We start from the raw sequence: 24557 nt of genomic DNA, 5'->3' as shown, positions 1-24557 counted from the left end.
CCTACGATTTGCCGACACATGGTAGCTTCCTAATTGCTAATATGGGATGCATTAGACTAGGTGTAAATACTTTTAGTGTGTCCATTTGCTTCGTATGGTATTGCCCACCACAAATGAGAAATGGCCTGATTTTTCTTTTTGGCCATAAGATCTAAACAATGTAGTCAATCTGATGGAAAGATGTGAGCTAGCAACATGTACCTACGTGTGGGAATAAAGGTTCCTAGTTCCAACGTGTATGCGGATTGTCATTCAACAATGACTTCATCTATTGAATTTATTTGGTATAATTTTCTTATTTTCCTCCCATTTATCTCTTCTTCTTCTTTTTTATTCCAATTTTCACCCTACCATTGCACAGATTCATCCACATGGCTTTCTCACATGGGGCCTATTGATGCAGAAATCTGGCTCACCGAGCTCCGAGCGCTTGCGCCAAGCCCTGTATATCTACACAAGAGAAGGACAAAGGAGACCTTGGCTAGAGTAAGGGACCCTCCGATGCCAAAGTCAGGCCAAGAATCTAGGTCTAAATAGTGTGGATAGGGTTTTGGGTGAGAGATTCTGCGTATCTGTCCCATTAGATGAGGTCTTTATTTATACTATTTTATAGATCGTGGGAGTCTGCTAATCTCGACACAATCTCAGCCATTGGGCAAGAACTGCGAATGCGGTGATGTTGTCAATTATCCCATGATCGTGGTGGAGCAGTTAATGTTATCGTGCGTTACTAGAGTAAGCTCGGCTTTACTGATAGAACTCAGCTGGTCGACTGAAGACGAGTCGAAAAAGCTTTCCTGAGCCAAGCCCAAGCTATGCCGAGTCGGCTGAGGGCAGCCTAGGTTAGAGTTGTTAGGGCATGACCTAATCACTTACTCAAGGATGGTTTGGACTGATCCATCCGAGCCCATATCATTCTATGTCATGGCTCAGATTTATCTTGCTTGCTGGTTCCTTTTGATGAAGTATCTCCAGAATGACCGCTCGTCTGACTGAACCGACCTTGAAGGTAATTTGGTTGAGCCGTTCATAATCGTAGCTAGGCTGAGCTGACCTTAAAGGTGGTTGGATCATATTTTCCCATAATAGGGCCCATGTTTTCGATGACCAAATCAATGATTTTTGATAGGCTACCTTAACACAGATGATCGATGATTATTCACGTGTTTGTTTTATTATCATCAGGTAGAGCTCATCTACAGTGAGTTGACATATGAATTCATGCAGGTGAGGTTGATGGATCATGGCCCAGGACTTTATCGATTAATAGTGCTAGAAAAATTTCTCAAACAAGTTTATATCCCTTGAATTGGTCGCCTACTTTGGATAATTAAGAATAAATTCAATGGAAGAAGGATGAATTGGTAGTATGGTCACAAAAAAATGGTCCATTTGATGGTCCACATGGATTCAATCCTTCAGTAATAATCAAATATCAACATATCAAAAGTTTCAAATCACCGTCCAAGCTTACCACACTTCATGAAACTTCTTAAGGGGAACTGCATAATTCTTACCTAGGAATACTCAGGTATTATATTTTAAAGGTGGGTCCATGTTTCAATGATCAAGATCATTTGCTTAGACCATGCTCCCAAACAGTGTCATCCATGTTGAGGTTCTTTCAGTTGAACTTAAAAAATCATATCTCCTTTGTAAAGAATTCATATGGATCCACAAATTAAAAGAGTTGGATTATCTCGTTTAGGAGATTTTTTAGAGCATTGCCCAAATCCCTAGAGCCTAAAACCCCAATGGCCAAGATTGGTGAGTTTATCAGTCATATTGTCTACCCAGAGCAAGGCTTTAAGCCTTGGATGAGTTACCGACTAATTCGAGTGAACTCGAGCTCAATCAGACCAATCTAATTCGATAATACAAGTAAGAATTGAAAATGAGGGTGATTTGGCCCACTTTCGCTAAGTCAAGACTTGACTCAGGATTGAACATGTTGATTCAAGTTGTTGAATTTTAAGAGGGGCTATGAGAGGATTATGAGGAATTTGAATATGACAATACTTATTCCTATCACATTCGAGTTCTTTGCCTTATCATACTCCTTTTTAATTTAAATTTTAAGAGAAGAATGAAAAATGGAATATTCAAACAAATTTCAACTAATAACTATGTGAGACTCATCGATTAGTGGTTACCTATAATTGGGCCCCATAGGCTCATTTCCAACATATCCCTCTCAATCACGTTGTGGGAGGGGTGCAATGTATATTGTCCATCTAACTTGCTTTGTAACAACCAAAATCAAAAGGCTATTATTAAAAGAATTAGAAGTGTGGGACCAACTGGAAAGCTAAGTGATCGCCTAATTAGCACTCAATAATCTAAGTTTATTATGTCATTCTAATCTATATGACCAGATCAAATGGAGTTGACTTTGATGTAGAGTAACATATATACTTGTCCACGTTATCGAGCTTATTTAAAAAACTCGATTTTTTACTAACATTAATTTAACCATCCCACCTTTAAGTAATGATATACTACATGTACTTTTTTAGAAAATATTATTTGCAAAACCTTATCAAACTCGATTCTACTATCCAGATAAGTTTTCAAGTGTGTATTAATAGTTTTAGAAATTTGGTTTAGTTGTTACGGGATATTCCTTGCATAAATGTGTAATTTAGAATCAATCAAACTACTTTCCCAATTAAACCAAATTATGTTAATACATGAACCTTTGTTATTATACACTAAAGTAGTGATACTTAATCTCATCTTATTTTGCATAAGATAATAGTAGTTAAGGAAGCAGAGTCACCTATGGGAATGACTACTCGCACGGTGCAATGATTAGATTGATTCAAATCATTCTGTAGGTAATGGATACACATATATAACTACAATCCACGCTATGAAATAAACTATACTAAGAATATATAGGATATATAATACAAAGATCATCACACGTGAGGTATGACTCGTCTCATTTCCTCACAACTTGATTTTTTTAATCGAACAATATCATTAATTGCATAGAAGAGCAATAGAGCAATTATGTTATTTCAACTTTAGTTTCATCTTTAGTTTCTTAGGACTGAAGACGGATACGGTGTCCTCACTTATATCATTATCCCTTATTTTTCATAATAGAGGATGATTCACACTTTAATGTATGAATATAATCAAATTGTACATCTCATATATGATCAAGGTTAGTTTACTAGTGCGAGTTGGTGATTGGTCTATCGAGAATGATAGTGATCTTTTAAGATCTTAAGGCAAATCTTGATGATCTACAAACCTAGTAAAAATAGTATGCAATATATGACAAAAGGAATGATTATTTATTAATGGAGATAAAAGATATACCATGAAAGATAAAGGCACACAACTACATCACTCATGCTCTTCTCAATCCCATCTATGTAATGTTAACCCGGAATAGTTTTGTAATTATACGTTTCATCACGAAATCTTCCAATATCTCTTTGGTGGAAATAAAGTTAAGGAGAACCTTTTTATTTCTCATTTGATCACAATATAATAATACTTTATCTTAATGTTTTTAAACTTTTGGTGGTGTTTGGGATCCTTCGTCCGGTCAATGATAGCAGTGTTATTTATCCTTAACAACATAGGCTCATGAATGCTCAGTATAACACCTAAACTTTATAAGAATCTTTGGACCCATATACACACTCTTGAACTATAGTACAACATAATATACTCAGCCTCCATAGATGAAAGAATTGTGGATGTCTGTTTTTTACTCAACCTTGGGATAACAGATCTTCCGAACAAGAATACGTAGCCTGATGTTTACTTTCCCTCATCGAGGTTATTACCCTAAGTAGCATAAAAAAATCCTTAAAGTTTGAAATTTATACCACATAACATAACACCGTGTCCTTGGTTCCTCTTAAATAGTTGAATATATATTTGATGACTTGCCAATAAGACAATCCTTTGTTAGTTATGACTAACTATGCCTACTGCGTTATTAATATCTGGTTGAGTGCAAAGCACAATAAATATTAAGTTACCTACTATACTCCCATATAGTAGTAAAGAAATAATCAATTTTTTCAACATTCGAAGCACATAACTTCCTATCTAGCTTGGTAATCCTTTATAGAGGTTTCTTGTGCTACATGGTTATACCTGCTAAGATTTTATATATATATATATATATATATATATATATATATATATATATATATATATATATATATATATATATATATATAGGTAGGGTGTGAGAAAGAACTTCTTCGGACAGTCTCTGATGATTTTTGTCTAGAAAATAAAGGTGACTTCACCAAGATCTTTCTTCTAAAAAAAAAAAAAACTAGTATTTAATCATTATCAACAATTGCATATCATTACTAACTATTACAATGCCATCTTTATAGAAAGATAATATTAGAAAATATCTTCTAAACTATTTCACATATATACAAAGATCTTCTTCACTTATTATCAACCTAAAAGTAGTGATAGCTAAGTGAACCTTACGTACCGCTACCTCGAAAATAACTTTAGCCCATAGATAAATTTTAATAGTTTGCATACTATCTTCAAGCTCTTTTTATTCATATATCTAATAGGCAGGTAGCATGTATATTTCTCCATTTAAATTATCATTTAAGAATGCAACCTTTATATCCATCTGACGTAGATTTAGGTCTAAATTTGTAAAAATTGACAGGATTATGCGAATCAAGAATAATTTTACTACAGATAAAATAATCTTCTCATAATCAATGCCTTCAATCTGTGTAAAATCTTTAGTAACTAATCATGCTTTGTACTTGTACATTTTATAATATACAATTCTCTTGATTTTAGATACTCATTTATTCTTTATCGCTTTATAACCGGTTGACAAATTTATAAGTTTTTAGCTTAATTTTTTTAATGGAAGTGATTCTTCATTCATTACAACTACCCAATCAGACAATAATGCATTATGATAAAAATTAAATTTATCATCATCAATCGCAATGCAAGTTCACCATTGATTTAGACTTATATTTGAAAAATTAATCATTTTTTATTTCAACGCAATTAAACAAACTTCTGTGTACTCTCATTATTCTAATGAACTAAGAAAGTATCTTTATTATGAAAAACTAAGGTCTTACTAATACGTTGGGAATTTCAGAAAGTTTTATCTCAACTTTCTGTTTTTGTTGGTTGGTATTTATCTTCAAATGAGGTTATGTTTTGAGATACTATCTTAGTTCATCATTTATAGTCTTAATTAAGTAAAACATATGCCTTTGAGTGTATGTGGTGTTTAATATATAAACACTTAATAATTTACTATCAAGTTTAACTCTACGATGAGTAGGGAATAAAACATATTCTAAAGATTCACATCATCCTAATTCACATCTTATAAATGGTTTTGGAAATATATTTAAAAAAGATTCTGTTAAAAATATATACAGATATGAGCAGCACGACTTAGTTGCTTAGAGGTCTACGGATGTTAGAATGGACAATATCTAATAAATACTTAGACTTAGATGCTTTGGAAAAAAAAAAAGTAAAAAAAATTAGACACAAATGTTCAGAAAATAATAAATCAACTCTGGAAATGAGCCTAAAAGAGCAGAACGAATTACTCTTGTCATACAGTCATTTTTAACGTCTTTTAACCTCATGTGTCATTTTATGGATTCAAGTACATTTGATTCTTTCGATATATCATATAAATCAAGATATGCATCATCATCACTATTATATCTACAATAAATAAATATGAAATTAAACTTTCCTGTGCAAGTCCTAAAGAAACTTTAATTCCGAAAAAATAAATATTAAAACTATCTCTTAATAAACTAGAAATAAAATCCAAACTCCAATGCATGCTCGGTGCATCAAAAGTATCATGGAGAATTATTACTTTCCTAACATGCGTGCAGAGACGATAATTACCTATCCTTATAACATCTTCAATGTGTTGTTTCTAATGTACACCTCATGGTTACAAGTTGGAATACTCCAAATTCTTTATGATCTCATATCACATGCTTCATTATGATCGAATTTAAAATCTATTCATTAGATTGGGCATCAATGAAAAATAATTTTAGAACGAACGCTTGCAAACAAAGTATTGAGTGGCAATGGAATTATCATCTTTCTATTGGCACACTATAGGTATAATAAACGGTGTTTCCATAGATGAAGCAGATGACATAAACATGTTCTTTCTTTTTTTTTCTTTTTTTCTTTTTTTCCTTCTTAGGATTAGGAGGCGTCGTGGGCTTCTCCTTTTGATTGTTCTCGTTTACTTTCTTTGACCTTTAAACCATATCCCGTGAACCTTCCACTTATTAATTTCTGTTGTGAGAACATTCGTTTCACATAACTAAATGACATTCATTTCAATCTTACATATTAAGTGGTCATAGAAGTCTCTAAATATTGTGATATAATTAATATGGTTTATAATCCTTTTGATAGGGGCCCACAACTCAAGTAAGGAATGGTACATTGCGATGATCTTTTAATTCTTCATTAATTTGCTCCCTATGCTCCATAATGGTATAACCACATGTCATCTTATATTCTCACAACTTTAATTCTGTCATCCTAACACATGCATTCTCTGTGCATGCATCAGTCAGTGTATCTCATGTCTCTTTAGCTGTCTCCTATATTATACATAGATATGACCACTTTGTTACAGGGTCTTAATAGAAAGTTGTCGAGTGATTCTCCTCATGCCATTTACTGTGATGGTTCATTACAACCCTATTTCTGACTAAGTTATTAGTTAAATTAGGTTCTACCTTAGCTACATCCAAAGTATGTGACATATCATCATCGTCTAGGAAGATTCTTATGGTGTGGGACAAGTTATCATAGTTGTTGCCATTGAACTTTTAACCCTTAAGTTATTCAATGATGCTTTAGTAGCCATCTATACATCACAAATGTATACTATTTATCTATAACCAAAAACATATTGCCACTAATTGTCAATACTAGTTATGGAAATCTTCTTGTTACAGAGATAACTAATTCATCTTAAATATGATATGAAAATCTACATATCCAAAGTGGGCGGTATAGAATAATCAAATTCTAAAAAATAAGATAAATGGAATGCTTCTGCAACAATTATTTGTATAACATAAGCAACCATCCATTATAAGTGCATCTATTATTTGGTAATTAAGATGAACTTCCACTAAGGTTATGCACAATCTAAAAAAATGAATAATCTTAACATTGAAATTTTCAATGTTGTAATGATAAAGTGACAATGATAAAAACACATCAAGCTAGATTTATATCACTTATAACTAGTTACTACAAAAATATATATATATATATATGAAACCGATCATCACCGTTGATTATAGAGCCAATCATCAATGTTGACAACATTATCGACGATGGATTTGATCATCGACATTTATCATCACCATTGATGATGGATTTTATCACTAGCCAATCCATGATCAATGTGACAGAGGAGTGATATAAAACGATGCATGCACATGTGTAAACCTAATGCATGCACATGTGTAAAGACAACTCATGCACACATGGTTACATATTTTAGACATCTTGGCAAAATGTAGAATTTACTAATAGTAGTAGGATATGATCCACAATATCAAAATCCATTATCATATAGAATATATTTAAATTTTCATTATTTAAATGCCTTCATTTTTATCTATAAATTAATCATCATTGTCAGAAGAGATCTGGACCATTGATCACTAAAAAGCTCAATTGGATAGATCTAGCTGAAAAACCCTTAGTTCTCAAGTCATGGTCCAAATCAACCTACAAATGTAATTAAAGACATTAACTTTATACACTTATCATAGCTTAAGAGGTAACTTTATACATGTTCTCTCATTATCCGATGAGAATAATTAATTAACGATTTACAATACCGTTGAAAAATGCCAAGGATAAATGAGTTCGAGCCTAAATTTGGATCTAATTAATTAAATAGGCCATGGACAATACTCTCACAGCGCAATGCTAGCTGCCCAACGGCTTCACTTCTTTCTTCTTCTTCTTCTTCTTCTTCTTCTTTTTTTTTTTCTTTTTCTTTTTTTTTTCTTTTTATATATATATATATGGACCCACCTACTAGTGGTTACCCACAGGCCCATGTCCAATGCATTGTCCTTCCACATCTGATGAAATTTCACATGCCTTTGATTCTTTTAACAAATATATACAGAATTTCTTTATCTTTGTGTGAGAAGAAATGGGCATCTGGATGCCCATTTTCTCCATAGCACATTTACATACAACAATGCGAACCTGAAAAATACTTTTAAGATGGTGAGATCATGGAGGTCGTTCATCGATGAAAGATGGCCCAATAATCCAAAGATGACACTTTTTCCCCCTTCCAATCCAATCCAATTCGGCAATGTTGTGGCAAGAACTTCTCACCTCCCATCTTCTTCCATCCATATCCAAGGGACGTTTCACATGGTTATGGCATCCGTCAAGACCACCAACACTCATTGCACCAAGCATGGCTTATTGTTTTCAGGCTTGTACAGTTAGTGCACATGTATGAGATGCAGTTGAGGCTGCAATTGCTCATTTTCTTCATCGTCAGATGTCGTGAGTGGAAGTTCATGAGGCACCTACATGTGAAAGAAATGAAAGAAAATACTACTATATATGGCTACCAAGAGAATGGAAACATTAGCTTGGCTGGATTTGACTACCTGTTGCTGCCGTCGACGTTGAATTGCTAATAGTGCTTGCGCCATTATATAAACCGGGAGAAGGATTCCCGCTGTCCTCAACAACAACAACTGTGTTTGACAGAGAAACAAAAGGGAGTGAAGCATTGTCAAAGAGGAGCTGTGCTATGCCCATATGCTCATCTACATGCGGTCAGGCAGAGGACATCTAGGCTGTGTTGGTGGGCCCAGCTGTATGAAAACAATTTGCAGTTTGAAATAACCAAAACCCAAATGTTCCACATTTAGTGTACACGCGTGGTCCATCTGATAGTAGTTGGGTCTGATTTTTAGGCTATGTCATCTACATAGCAGGGCCCACCTGATGAACTGCCCTGTCGGTATGTGTGGCCGATATGTAGAAGTGCTTGTGGACTTAGCAGGCCTCCACAAGAGAAAAGTTTTATCAATTGGAGCTGCAATGAATCCATATGCCTAAAGAGCCTTACGATGAATAACGTGAATGAATAGTTCTCATCTCCACTGATTATGATCGGAAGCGCATGACGGAGAACCAAAAGAACCATAAACTGCACACGTGCACACACACACCCCCAAGAAAAGAAGGAGAAACAGTGAGAGAGTAACTTTATCATGGAGAATCGGAAAAGTTGAAATGCACTCACAATAACAGCAATGGCACGGCAACAAATCATGCTTCTCGCACTAGGAGATGAATAATCATCATAGTCAACATCCAAGAAATCTCGGTCGGTCGCAACCATTGCCATGAATCGAGGATCATGCAGGTCCTGTCTAGAAATCCCCCAGTTTCCCCTGATAGAGAGGATAACAAAAAGATAGTTACACCGATTTTGAAAAATAAAAGAAGTTTGCTGGCATGTCTCGTAAGTATTAGAGATGTTTCTTTTTACCCATTCTAGTATCTCCATCATACACCTGGCAAGCTTTGGGGTGACTGGGACTATTGTTTTTGGGGGCCACCATGTGGAAAGGGACAATCCTAGCCATCTGATGTTTGTGAACTTTCCTTGTTGAATACTAGACTTGCTCATCTTTCCATTCTAGCTTTTTAAAGTGTTCCATTTGGATTTATTTATGTGACGATTAAAATATTTTGACAGCCATAATTTTTGGGTATACTGGTTTCTCATGTGGTGACCCACCAGATCAGTGATCTAATCCTTCTTCTTCTTTTTTTTCCCTGCATCTGTCACATCTATAGTGCATATGCTAGAGATGGTTGAGAAAGTAACTGTAGCATTGCTTCGAGCAAGCAAACTGCAAAAGATAATGTACACTAAATGGAAATTCAGCAGGTGTACCTGAAATTCATGGGATTGCCGCCATAATGAAATAACTGAGGCGGTGCTGTGTAGCCAGGCCTGAATTGCTGAAATCCAACACGTTTATTAAAGAAAAGATCACTGCCGGATGCTGAAACTTAAGAGTTAACACTATCTGACATGCAGAGAAAGAGCATTATATGACCATCAACTCAAAGATATGCATGGTGGTCTTAGGACGCTGTTAGTAGTGGCAATGGTTAAGATGGTCCAGACCGTTGATCATAATGGGCCCCACATTGGAGAGACCTTGCCCCAAGATCCCTCGACATGCCAATCCGAACTCTTCAATTGGTGGCTAGAATATAAATAGTTCAATGAAAAAAAAGAAAAAGAAGAAAACACAGTAGGGGTCCACATTCAGCTAAAAAGCAAACGAATGAATGGGTGGGATCTTCCAGTCTTGAGGATTTTTTATGTATGGCCACCCACCGTGGGGACCATCAGGTGAATGACCTGGGTCACTTGACCTTGTGACCCAGTTGTACAAACTAGAAGCCTGATGATACATTGTATATCGACTATCATATGATTTCTTTTATAATAATAATAATAACAGAGAGATGGGGGATTTAAAATGTGAATCACCTGCTGGCATATCTCGCACACGGTATCACCCTTCTCATTACACCACCTTTGGATGCATTTGCGGTGAGCATACTGCAACAAACAAAACTCTACACCAGTTACAGATACATCCTTCTCAAAAAGATTTGCTTCTGCCTCTCAAAAATAAAGGATAACCAAACATGCATGAAAGAAAAGAAAACCACAATGTGCAGTTGAGTGGCCAAATAACCCTCACTGTATAACCATGTATCAAGGGAAAAAAGCCTAGTATGGATGTCCAACCTGGATACCGGCAACAATGGTAGTTCTAGTAATTTTGAAGTCTGTGTATTTTCCAAGTATTGTTTGGAAAGAAGAAAAGATTTACTGCAATGGTAATTAGGAATGCATGCCAGGAGCATGAACGATGGTAGCAGTTTAAGAGCATAGTCCTAAAACTCGGTGACTTTACTCGAAACCCAGCAGTGTCAACATTGACTCAGTGAGATTTTGAGCCGAGTCACTATGAAGCCTGCCTATGAGTCCTGCTTGATTCTGACTCATGGCAACATGGTGCGACTCGAACCGGGGCAGTTGCTTAGTGATGGGGTTTTCAATAAAAATAAATAAAATAAAATAAAATATGCTGGAAACAAGAAACCCACAAGTGGAGACGATGTTACCAACCAACCATGCATTAGAATCATGGTTAGTTTTCCCATTGTTCGCATAATATGAATTCCCAATCTTTATTATCACTTTAAACACTTCTCTACTTGCTATTAAAATAACTTATCAAATATCAAGTTGATTTGAGTAGTGTCTTCGAGTCAACATGACCCAGCTGCATATTGAGTTGAGTTTTTGGGTTTTTGAACTATGTGCGAGAGAGGAAAGTTTATGGGATTGACCAGCCGAAGAACCCATCCAAAAGTGTATCGGATGCAATTAAATGCTATATAAAATAATCTCTTTAGGGAGACGTGAACCCATTTGGGAAAAACAAGAAAAGGAAAAAGAGAAGCATTGCATCTCTAGCTTGAGAGGAGAATACTAGAGGAAAATAAACTCTAGCTCTCTTCTGACGGGTCAGGAACTAGAGCCAAACAAAAGGCAGGATTCAATAGGAAGAGGAATTAATAGATGAACGTGGTTTCTATTTGAAAGCAACCGAGATCGACACGAGACAACAAGAATACAGGATACAAGAAAACTGGCACATATGGATTTAGCGGACACCGATCCACTAAAAGCCAAACACGTATCAAACAGAAGAAAAGGAGGTAACTTCATCACCAGTGTTGTGAATTTCATTCCCCACTTCAAACAAAATGGTGAAACATTGCATACCATTACAAATAACAAGAATTTACAGGTCAGACTTCCAGTCCATTTTGCTCCATTTTGGCCTGTCAATGGATGGAACATTTTCAGCTCAATATTTTACAAATTTCCAATTTTCCATTTTCTGGCCATTTTCAATGCTATTCTCCATGCCTTTGGAACTATTTCAGTTAAAGGAGACCAGACCCTCCCAAATGAATCAGATTACGAGGGGTTTAAAAGCAACTGCAACCTTCTCTTTATATCCTATTTTCTTCATTAAAAAATAAATAAATTGTGTGCTTCTTTCCCGAAATGAAACACCAAAACGACTGGAACACCAAAACATCCATTTTCAGCCCTCGTTCAATCCTAATCAATGTTCCCCTCCTTATGGAAATCGTCCCCAGTCTTTTGTTGCAAATGATGGAACCATCTCAATCTACCCTCCATTTTATTTCTTATTCGCAGTCCTCATATCCTCACCGAAATTGTCTAATTTTAAAAATCCCAGTTTGAACCAAGCATGGGAGCAATGCAAATAACTCATTTCCCAATTTCATAAGCAAATCAAGGAAAAAAAGATTAGTTAAACTTCAAGTTAAATCAGGTGATTCGATTGTATCTGAATGTTGTCGTCTTATTATTTCTAAAATCCTCAAAGGACCAGGGTTGCCCAAAAGAAAGCTATTGAATACAGACCTAAACCAAACAGTAATGATGATTGAGATTTCCAGAAAAGCACAACAAAACCTATTTAGAATTTCGCTTCATCTTTTCACTGTTTATCCCTCCATCTTTGTTGTTTTCTCTTATTCAATGCAATTTCTTTAGTTCATTGTCTGCCTAGAAACATAAGGGTGGAAGAATTGAATCCTAGCAGCATGCTACTACTGGGAATTTCAAGCTCAAAAAGGACACCATAAGTGGCGATTTCAACAGCACCCAAATCCAATGCTAAAATATTGAAAAGAACCATCCAAGCATACCACCACATTTATATATATAAAAAAATAATTAAATTTATTTATTTATTTTTTCTAAAAAGAGTGTGAAAAATGAAAAAAGCTACTCAAAATCAAATCTCAAAAATACCTTCAAGCTGCCACAGCAAGAACACGGCGTCTCCATATTGGAATCATCATCCTCATCGTGGCAAATCCGACACTCCACCATTTTCCGCAGCCCATCACCAAAATCCCTCTTCTGCAAAGAGAGCTCATTCTCGGTTTCTACCTCTGATGCTGAAGCGTGCCCATTTTGACCCTGTTTTCTGCTCTGGATTGCAGCTTCCAGTGTGGATTCAGTGAGCAACCGATCGACCAACAACACGAAATGATCCCCCATCCTCAAAAAATCACAAGAAACAAACTAAACGAATCGAGGCCCAAAATCCTTAATGCAGTCTCTTCTTCACCCGAAAGCCTGAAAATCAACACTCAACAGTTGCAATTTCAAAAACAAAAAAGACCAAAAAAAGAAGAAGAAGATCCCAATAATGAATTTAAATCTCCAAAACAATGTCTTTTTCAAAAGGAAAACATCACATGAAAGGCAGAAAGAAGGAAGCAGTTAGTTACCTGTATCAAGCAAAACAGTGATGAAACTGCAATGAGAAAGAAAACAACCATCAAAAACAAATGAAAGAAAGTGAAAATTCAACAACCATCCTAACATAGGATAGAAGAAAGAAGGTAGCTGATATTTTCCACCCTATATTTGTTTATACACACCCTTTTCTCCCTTTGTGACTGCCTACTCCTTGGATTAGATTATTTACAGAAGGGGTGAATGTGTCAAAAAAAAGGGCTATAAGTATCATGATATAGTACCTTTATCAATCAAAACAGTAATGAAGCTGCACCGAAAAGCTAACCCAAACAACATTAATAAAAAGAGGAAAGAAATTAAAAAATTCCCCAAAAGAGAGAGAAAAATAAAAATAATCCAAGAAAGGAGTCACCTTTACCATGAAAGAGCAGAGATCAAACTACATAAGAAAAAGAAAAAAAAAATCCTAAAAAACTAACCAAAAGAATTTTTTATTTTTTATTTTTAAAGGAAGAAACCAAAAAGGAGATGCTTTTACGACTCAAAAGCAGTGATTAAAGGTACCCAGATTCCAAAAAATACCCACATTTTTTTTTTTTTGAAGGATAGAAAAATATCCAGATTGCCAAAAAAAAAAAAAAAGATGAAAAATCAAAGAAAAAATGGCAACAAGAAAAACAGAAAGGTACAATATAACAGTGGAAAAGATGACATTTGCATCCTTTAAAAAAAAAAATTGTAAAATACACCCTTAGCCAGACAGGGGTAATAAAAAAAAGGAGCTACAATTATGCCCCAAAAAAAAAGAACGACATTAACACCCACAATTTTTGTTAATGCACTCCTTTATTATATTTACTTCCAAGAAAGGGTAAAATCAACCACCTTGATTGACTTTCAGATACCCATTTTCCAATTTGGAAATTGAGGTAGCACACTACACTTCTCATGTACTAGAATTCCCAAAATGCAAAATGTATGTCATGCAAATCAATCAGAATGGCAGGATGGATGTAGATATAAATTATTGACATGTATACCCTTCCCCACTAATATTTTTGACAAAAACACCCTCTTTCTTCTGTCAAATTTTCACTTTTGCCAAGACTCCACAGAGAGAAATAGGTGTATATATCAATGAAGGGGGGTTAAATATTAATTCTCCCAAGAGAAAGAGAAGAAAATGACAAGAAACAGAAGAAAAAAAAACAAGATCCCAACAAGCTACAGGGTCAATACAGAGGGAACAAAAGGAAAGAGAGAAAAGTACCCCAGAAAAAACGAAATTGAGAGAGAGAGAGGAGGTAGCTTTATCCATCTCCAGCAATGAAAAAGAGAAAACCCAACAAGAGAGAGGGAGAGAGAGAGACTTACAAGATGGGAATGGGATATCTTAAAGGGAAGAGAGAGAGAAAGGACTTTCTTCAAAATCTCTCCTGTTTTGGAAGGAAGCAAGAGATGGAGTGTCGTAGCTTAGCATACGTACGTGCAAATGAACGAAGGCGCGTACACAAATCTCTGTATATACTCTCTCTATCTCTCTGTCTCTCTCCTGAGAAGAGGGTCTGATGCCACGCCTAACGGCAACGTACCCACGTTGTACACGATCCTTTTACTTTACACCGGTTTTGCCGTTAAAAAATCGCGCACTAGGTGGCGAGAAATTACGTCTCTCCGGATTTTATCGCATGAGCTTCTCATTTTTGGAGAGAAACTGAATCTTTTTGGGATTAAAAAAAAAAAAATTCTTAAAACCGTATACTCACGAGTAGAGCTGGGAATCGAGTTGAGTCCGACCTAGTTAGGGCTAACCGGGCTCGATCCAATTTTGAAATTAACTTGACTCACTCGATATCGAGTCCTATGTGCCCGAACTGATTCAAATTCGGGTATGGCCTAGGCTAATCCGGACCGAGTCCGACTCAGTAAAATGTACCAAGTCGGTTTGAATTGGCACCGATTCAGATCAAGAGATGAGGGAGGGAAGGAGTAGAGAATAAGACGGTGGTGAATCCAGTGATGGTGGTGGGTTGCTGCCAAGCTTTGAAAAGGAGGGTGGGTGGGAGGGAGGGGAGAGAGGAGAGAGAGATAGAGAGAGAAGAGGAGAAGGGTGGTGATGGTGAGGGCAAGCTTAGAAGAGAAGGAGGATGAGGGACGAAGAGCGATTTTAGGGTGAGGTCAGATCCGGCATATAAGATTAGAGATACTTAAAATTTATAATTTTTTTTATTATATATATCTAATCCGGATCGAGTTTTTGGCCGAGTCGGGTTCAGTTACTGGGTAACTTGAAGTCGATTCAGTCTGAATTCGGATTAGGCGAAGCCTACTCAGTTCGGACTGACTCACCCATCCGGTTCGGATTGAGTCGGGTCCAAACAAGTTAGACGAGTCGAATTAGGCAAGTTGTTTTGGTTCATTCCCGACTCTACTCATAAGGCTAAAAAGACTCATTAGAAAGAATTAGCCTCATTTCCAATTACACGATCTGAAGGAAATGCAATACTATGAGCTAAGAGAACTTTGGATCTTTGATCTTAATTTCCAATCTATCATCTTGAAGAAAAGTATACCAACAATTCAATCAAGCCAAGCTACGCATCCTACTCACACACCTGTCTACTAAATCTAGATCATCAATCACATAAATGGCTTAGTCTAATTGAATTAAATACAACAGTTATAATGACAGTTGGTCAGTCCCAATACAAATGGGCCATAACCTTATTGGTATGCATATGGATGGCTACAAATGAAATTGAGCAACCGTCCATCACCAACAAACAGAAGTCATTTAGGATAATTATTCACCGTGCAAATGGCATATGTAACAATGATCTCAGCCAGGCATCCTGTGGGCTACATTATTGTTTGGCCTGTAGTAAAGAATTGCTTTGATTGGACTATCCTAACCATCTATGAATCCTTTTATTTTTTAACCTATGAAATGAACGGTTTAGATCAGGTGCATGCCTACTAGATGTGCTGCAATGACATGGGAGCCGCGTCCCTCCCATGCGTACAGAGGCACACGATCCGGAACATAAGATCATTCAAAAGCCACGATTTTTTGGACCTCCGTCCTTCATGTTCGGGTCCACCTATTGAACGGATCAGATGTCGTTCAAGAAGGCCAACTATAAAGTTTAGATCGAGGGGCACAGATTCATATACATCGTACGTTAGATCCATCCATTCCTTATCATCGTGAGAAAATCTCTTAAAATAGTTTCAAACACGAGCTATCGTACGTTTGACGTGGATGAAAAATCAGTCTCGGCTTCATCTCATATCGCGATAAATGACTGACGATATCTCTGTTAGTGTTCGGAGGTCCTATCACACGTTGGATTCGACGATAAATGGGGTGTATTTCAAATCCAAGTACTTGTTTTTGTTATTGGTAGCCCCTTACTTATAAATAAATGAAATCGGAGATATTTCAAATAAATATTTTGGAAATCCTAAAAAGATGTTGGGATTAAAAAGTATCAAATATATTATATCTATATTTGAATAATGAAGTCTCTTGATATACTTTGATACACCACCCTATAATAGCTTAAACTTTTAAAATAAATGGTTATTTGATATACACACACACTAATTTAAGATACGAAGGTGATTTACTTAACCAAACTTAAGTATATAAATATAATGTAGAATGACAATAACAATGCAACCTAGGGTGTTTAGAATCATATAAATTCCAATGTAATTAAGATTTGGTTTCCAACATATTCTAAATCCAGCTATCAAACAGACGCTGTATATAAACAATATATTGTAATACGTCAAGAAATTAGGAAGGATTAGCTGTTAAACAACATGTGATAATCCGTCAAGAAATTAGGACGGATTAGCTGTTAACAAAGGGACATGTCAATAGCTGTTGGCTAACCGCGTGGGGCTCACATTAATGTATTTTTTGTATCTCCACTCCATTCATCTGTTTTTCCATCTAATTTGGGTTTGAAATCTTGAAACTTTGAGAAGATCCAAATCTCAGGTGGATCATACCACAGGAAATAGCCATGAATGACCACTAAAAACTTTCCGTGGGCCACAAAAGTTCTGGATCAATCTGATCCAGATCTTCTCGACATTATCAACCAGTTGTATTGCAAATACATATCACGAAAACCTTATGATGTTCCCTTTGGAATTTTCAATGGTGAGACCGTCAATCGCCAATGTTTCGTATGGTGGTCCACCTGAGATTTGGATCTACATAATTTTTTAGCATTCCGTCCTAAAATAGGCCGTAGAAACGGATATACAGCGTGGATACACAAAACATCGTTCAAGGTGGGCCCCACAGTAAGGGTAACATCCACTCAGGTTACCCGGGTAACACGTAATCGGGTCCCCGAAGAATTGATGCCGACTCAGCAATTTTACACGTGGCATGCGTACAAGAGAATCTGGATCGTCTAAACCTTGGTCTCTGTTTTGAATGGATTGTGAGTTAAAATAACATGGATAGGCACATCTTAGCCACTTATTTTCACGTAATGAACTTCGTTCACCGATCATTTCAGTTTTAACCATTCATTTGATGACTACCGATTAGACGGTTAAGATTTGTTTGATCAGTGTGGTTTTTACGTTATTCTGCATCAGTAATAGACGGCAGGATCTGGACGGTCTAGATTGAAGTTCATCCATGCTGCTTGTATGGTGGCCGGCCGAGTGACCACCATTGTGGATGCTCTGCATATGGGTTTTGTATAACAATAGGCTTAGATATTTTTGTAGCTAAATCTCGACCATCTGATTGGTGCACATGCCCATCAATCTAGAGTGTTCCAATGGTGGGCCACACCTGAGAAGCCGGATTCTGAAAATTGATCCAATCCATAGGATTGTTTTGATCGGCGTAGGCACAAGTCATTAGGAGGACCGTGATTCAATTGAACGGTTTGGATTGAAAGGCGTGTAAACGATTGCAGAGATGACCCGTACACCGAGTTTAAACGAGTTTGAGGGTCCTGGGCTGATTACAAATAATATCATATCAATCTGACCTCATCGTCCCTTTAAAATCTTGCAAATGGACGATTAAGATGATTAAGACACGTGTACATTCAATGGGTAAATGTCCTCTGGTCAGATGGTCAGGATCATCCCGTTTTCATTATCTGATCCCCACCTGAGCCGATTGGACGAACGGTTTGGATCACAAAATCCCAATACATCTGGACGGCTGCTTCACTTCCATTCTTATTCTCGTGGTATAAATTGAAGGGTAAAGATTGTCCTATCAAGGAAATATATTTTTTTTTTTCCCGGCAGGGTCCGTACACAGCTGGTCCTATCAGATCAACGGCTCCGATCAGTAAGGCGCATGGCACCAATCGTACAAGCTGGAAACTCAATGATACCGTGCATATCCTCCTATGGTTTTTTTTTTTAAAAAAAGGTCCTGTTCATCAGCAAACGTGAATGTGGGCCCCATGGAAATGCGATCCAAACCGTTGATCTTGTAGGCCCCTTCATATTGGATAATCCCAACCCTTCATTTGATCTCCGGAAAATAGACAACCAATATAAAAGAAATATACCATTGGAACATTGAATAGATAAGGCCCAAAGATCCAAGGGTTGGGATTTTTGCACCCAATTTATTTTATATCACTCAACAAAGGTGGTACCCATCAGAAGAACGGTTTTGATCATCGAGCCATGGGCCCCTACTTAATTATCTAAGCCTACAACCACTTCCTTTTTGAAAAATAGGTGGTTGAAGGATGGGTGGTCAATACACATGACCAAAAGAAATGTGGAAATCATGTTTTTTTGGTTGGTTTGGTTGGCAATCTCTCGAAGATGATAGTCTTTGTGGAGTTAATGTAGTAGGTGATTTCTTCTTTAATTTTGAATACCTCATCTTCCATTCTCTTAGGAACTCTCCTAATAGATTAGGTTGAAAAAAATATTATTATTTTTTCTATTGTTATTTAATTCCAAGATCTTATGTTAATATGGAACTAACCCACTTGCTCAGCCGTAATAGATTGACCCGACTCTCATTGATTATGAGTTAGCCGGTGACTCGGCTTGAATTCTCATTGAGTTGAGTCAACTCGACTGAGTTCTGAGTTGAGTCACGAGTTTTAGACCTATGGTCATGACATTGGGTTAAGACTCAAAATAAACTTGATTCGACTCGAGAAAACTAAAATGTGTTTGATTTTTCATTTCCAATATAAATACCCATATATAACACATTGTTAATCTTAGCCTTGTTTGAAAGTTAATGGGTAATTTTGTCTCAAAAATGGTTAAAAAAGGATTGACTTAAATTTGTAGGCCCATTTGTGATGTATGTGACATATCGAAGCCGCCCATCCGTTTTAGTGGAACATTTTTGTAACATCCCGTCCAACCAGTACAGTGTCCTGGGGCGTCCACGTAGGACTTTCTACAGGACTGTTCGTTTAAACCATTCGCGGTGGGGTACCACAAGCTAATCAACCTAGAATTGGCCCATTAGAATAAACCAGACGGGTTATGACAGGACCCGGTGCAGGCCGTCAAGCCAGATGACTCGTTTGCACTTAGCAACGGCTCGTACGGGCTACACCAGGACGCATGAAGGTCAAAAAATTCTTAAAATGTAGGGAACTATAGATCTCACTGGACTTGGGGACCATCGCGGACCACGGACCCGGTGGACACCCAGAAGTGGGACCTGGCACTGGCTAAATGACCCCCAGCAATGCCAGGACCGGAATCTGGCACTCGTAAATGAAACCGAAATACCAGGCTATCCAGCCGTCAGATCTCTTCTACACTTACGGTGAAGGTCTAATGGTTTTTCTTACACTCGTCCACAAACTCTGGTACCCGATCAAGGAACGGTTACCGTTGATCACAAATCAGACCCGTGCGACCAAACCCCATATCCGATCATTCTCAAATTTTACATGAGCCTTCATCGGGGCATGGAACACCTATCCTATAAGTTTCATGGCCAGGGGGCCACCAGAACCACTCCAATCACCAGAATGGACCCCACATGGCCATTTAAAGATCGGAACCGTTGACTCAGACCCTATATCCGTTCATCCGTTTGTCCCCAAATTTTACGCGGGCCTTAATCGAGCCATAGGGCACCTACCCACCAAATTTGGTGGCCAAAGGAGTGTTAGGGCCACCCCAACACCAATAGTGAGTCCTATTAGGCTATTTTGGAAATTTGAGGAAACTTAAGACAAAGGGCCCAAGTCTAGGAAATAAATCTTAGCTCTCTCATAACTCTCCCATTTACCACAACCACCAAAGAGAAAAGGGAGAGCAAGAGAGTGAAGGAGAAGAAAGAGTGAGTGAAGAAAGAGCTTGTGTGAACCCGAAATCAAGGTAGGGCCCAACGAAATCAACCCCACCACTCCCTGCATCTCCTCCAACAAGTACCCATCATCCTCGGCCGCCCTTTTCACTTCGTTAATCATCTAAGTAAGACTCATCCCCCATTTTCGTTGAAACCCATGTGAATGAGAAGGGATTTGTTTGGGTTCTAACGTATAAATGTTGTATTAGGGATTTCGGCCGATCAACCCCCTGAAATCCATCCTCCTGGGTCGATCCCACGCCTTCTACAAATCCGAAGGTGCGGACTATTGTTCTTAGGTGGCCTAGTACCAATTTTAGTATGAGCTTAATAATTTTGATTGCTTGGATGTTGTATTTGAAATTCTAGAAAAAAACCCTAGGAATCATATATTCATTGAAATTGTATGGATGTGCATGCTTAGCTCTCAAATTGATATTGATTTTGTCCCTCACATGATATGATGTATGGATGATAGTATGCTCATGTTTGTTTGATTCTTTTCCCTCATATGTGGTGCTTCATTGTGTGTATGATTTATTACCCTTGTGCACATGATTTCTTAAGATGGAGGAAGTGCTTAACTTCCTCATAAACCCACATACTCACACGCACCTTATTTATTGACAATGTTTGCTTGCTTGCAAGAATATCCATTTTTGTATGGTTGAGACGCATGAGAATATGATATTATTATGCTTGTTGATAACTTGGATAGTTGACATGCTATGGATCCCCTCACCCTCTTGGGTTGGTCAGGAACTTGAGGAGAGACGGTAGTCCCATCGGTAGGACTATGTTATGGCTAGACTTGTGGATTTCGGCAGGTGTGTTCGGGTGGCTATAGTTCGACTACACGGGACCTTTGTGCCCAATGTCACTCATCTCGCGCTCGCCTGACTCGTGCGGTCTAGCCTACTGTCTGGCCAACTTTGACTGTTAACCCTGTTTGCTCACATATGTATAGAACCTGATCCACCCTACAACCGTTGTAGCTCATCAATAAACCACCTGAAACTGGTCCACAGCCTCGTGAGCCGGGCATGGTGGAATGAGACACTATGTTCGAGCTGTCGGCCTATGCTGGGGTACCGCGTCTCCCCGTAGTGACCGCGAGCGATCCCTTTCTCTCGGCATTCCTCATGTGCTTGAAGTCGGGGATGAGGAACCCGACGGGATCACGGACCGTGGGATCTCGGCATCACACATTGGGGGGTCTTGGCCTCGCAACCAATTTAGAGCATTGATATGTATGGTGTATCAGAATCCCCAACCTATTGGATGAATGGACTTAACTAATAACTCGGCTAACACGATCGCATTGCATCGCATTAGTTAGGGTGGCGACTCGGCAGTCGAGGTCGCTCTGAGGGAGTGTTGTCATACGCGATCGTTAGATGGAGTCGCTCGAGGGAGCGTTGCTGCCAGGGCATGCATCATATCACCCTGCATGCATGCGCATTAATAAGATTAGTTAAATGTTTATGATTGACTGCTTTTCATTAAGGTCATATTATAATTGATGCATGTGATAACTTAAGATTAATAGCACCCACTGAGTTAATTATTCACTCCCACTCTGGGACGGTATTTTAAAACACCAATCAGACCCGTTCGTAGATGCAGGTGACTCAAGGCTGGAGGAGCCTGGTGAGGCGAGCTTCGATGAGGAGGACGAGATATCTTATTTTCAGTTGATGGACGGCTCTCCATCGGCTTGATGGGCAAGAATGGGATGGCTGAGCAGTGGGCTCGGCCTTATTCTTTTTGGACATGGTATTCTTTTGTTGTTTTGGTTGGGCAACGCCTTATGCAACCCATTTATATTTTTGAACCTGTATATATGATAGACTTCATTCATTTCAGTAGACTTGTGCGATTATGTTCATGTTCGAGAGAATTCCAGGCTACGCAATCAAACCAGATTAAATGCACATTAATAAAATTCGGTTATAAGTGACTCTCGAGAACTCGAGAGTTGGGCATATGTGTGACCCCCGATTTCCAGGGCGTTACAATTTTAGGGCTGGAACCTAAAAATGAGGTACATCCAAAGCTCAAGTGACCCACACCATAGGAAATAGTGGTTGTAAAACTACCACGATTGAAAAGTTCTCTCTTCCTAGGGCCCATAAGATTGTTTATTTATCATCTAACCCATTCGAAAGGTCACACAAATATGGATATGGGGATTAGATAAATATTAAAAGTGGCCCACACCACAGGAAACAGCGGTGGTAAAATGTTCACCGTTGAAATGTTTTTTCTTTATAGGGCTCGCAAGATTGTTTATTTATCATCTAACCCATTCAAAAGGTCACACAAACATGGATAGGGGTATTATACAAATATTAGCTTTGATCCAAAACTTCTGAGGCCTAAGAAGCTTTTTAATGGTAGGTATTCAATTCCCACTGTTTCCTGTGGTGTGGTCCACTTGAACTAAGGATCTGCCTCAGTTTTGGGCTGATGCCTAAAATCATCTATCAGAACGTATGGACGGTGTGGATAAGACACATGCATCACAATGGGCCCCCATGAAACTTGCACCCCTCCTCGATTTTCACTGAGTTCCTGAACTTTCAAACTATCCCATCTGATGAGATGAGACATAATTTCAGACACATACACACTGGAGCCCACCTGATGCATTGCTTGGATATCCAACACGTGTGCTAGGTGGGCACATACAAAGCACATGTAAAGGTGTTTGTGTGTGTGCCCAACCAAACCTATCTTGTGAAATTAAAACCTTAATCAAACCCATAAGCAAAATTCTGTAGGCCATCATCAGTTGTATTTGTTTATTAGGAACCGTTTGATTGGTGGACCATGATCTAACACTTAACCAACATTAAGATATAGTTCGATATGGAGTTGTGACGGTGGCTTAACCAACATTAGGAGAGATCAGTTAGGGTTCATGGATTGATTTTATTATTATATTTCATTGAAGAGGTTGATGCCCTCTCTTCATGCTTAAGATACTGTGTTGTTGAACCACTAGTCCATGTATATGATAGAAGCATGAAATATAATTATGGGTTAATGGGGCCCACTATCTCATTGATTACATGGATAACATTTTTATTTAATGGTCCAATCAATGGGCCAGGGATCTGGCCTACTTTCAGCCAGGGATGGAATACTAGGCGGTAGGGCCCGGTGGGGGATGGTGGGACACCCAACCCAACCCATCTAGGGTAAGGGCATTTTTGTCATATATCATACATGATGGGCACACATAATAAACAACCCAGATCTTTTTAAAAAATTAAAAAAATGGGTGGCCCAGATTGATCCAGATCAAGCTTGGGTCATGCATAATCAAATTTTCTATTAGTGATTAATGAGGGACTGTGTTGACATGTAGTTTATATATATGAGGCCATGCTAAGGCATTCTACATCGTTGATCTAATGGCCCCTACTAAGGATTAACCAACCCTAAAAAATCTCACAGATTGGAAGATCCTAGCCAACTAATCTTTGTCTATTATTCCGTCTTCGTATTTTTATTTCTTAACCATTAATCATAGTAGTCCAACAGTTGAAATGCTAGGATCATCCAACAATTGAAAGGTTTGGAGCATAGATGGGGAATTAGATCAATGGTCTCCATCACGGAAACGTGCACCGTACATGCATGACTCAGTGCGCAATAGGGAAGTGCCCTACGCCTCTGATGGTATATTTAGGATTATTTTGTGCATGATCATGCTTTAAGCCACTTATCCATAGTAGTGGGACCCTAATAAAGGTTTTTGATGGTTATGATTTCAAACATGCATAA

At 37.9% G+C, this 24557-nt stretch overlaps 1 protein-coding gene across 7 annotated transcripts; it reads right to left on the bottom strand.

Moving 5' to 3' along the window:
* Nucleotides 1–8134: 8134 nt before the first annotated feature.
* Nucleotides 8135–15015, bottom strand: LOC131237702 (uncharacterized). 7 transcript variants are annotated; one of them, XM_058235613.1, is made up of 9 exons: nt 14807–15008; nt 13462–13487; nt 12977–13306; nt 10598–10669; nt 9989–10056; nt 9329–9479; nt 9152–9232; nt 8685–8755; nt 8135–8600 (listed from the first exon to the last, which is right to left on the bottom strand). In XM_058235613.1, the coding sequence occupies exons 3-8, from the start codon at nt 13226–13228 to the stop codon at nt 8729–8731; spliced, it is 651 nt and encodes a 216-aa protein (XP_058091596.1). In that variant the 5' UTR covers nt 13229–13306; nt 13462–13487; nt 14807–15008; the 3' UTR covers nt 8135–8600; nt 8685–8728. The 7 variants fall into 7 exon arrangements, with proteins under 7 accessions (XP_058091596.1, XP_058091594.1, XP_058091595.1 ...); XM_058235611.1 differs by having other exon boundaries at nt 8685–8774; nt 14807–15001; XM_058235612.1 differs by having other exon boundaries at nt 9152–9479; nt 14807–15015.
* Between the last annotated feature and the right edge of the window lie 9542 nt (nt 15016–24557).

The sequence above is a fragment of the Magnolia sinica genome, chromosome 2, assembly GCF_029962835.1.
Source record: "Magnolia sinica isolate HGM2019 chromosome 2, MsV1, whole genome shotgun sequence".
Taxonomy (NCBI): domain Eukaryota; kingdom Viridiplantae; phylum Streptophyta; class Magnoliopsida; order Magnoliales; family Magnoliaceae; genus Magnolia; species Magnolia sinica.
This window is presented reverse-complemented; position numbering and strand designations above follow the sequence as displayed.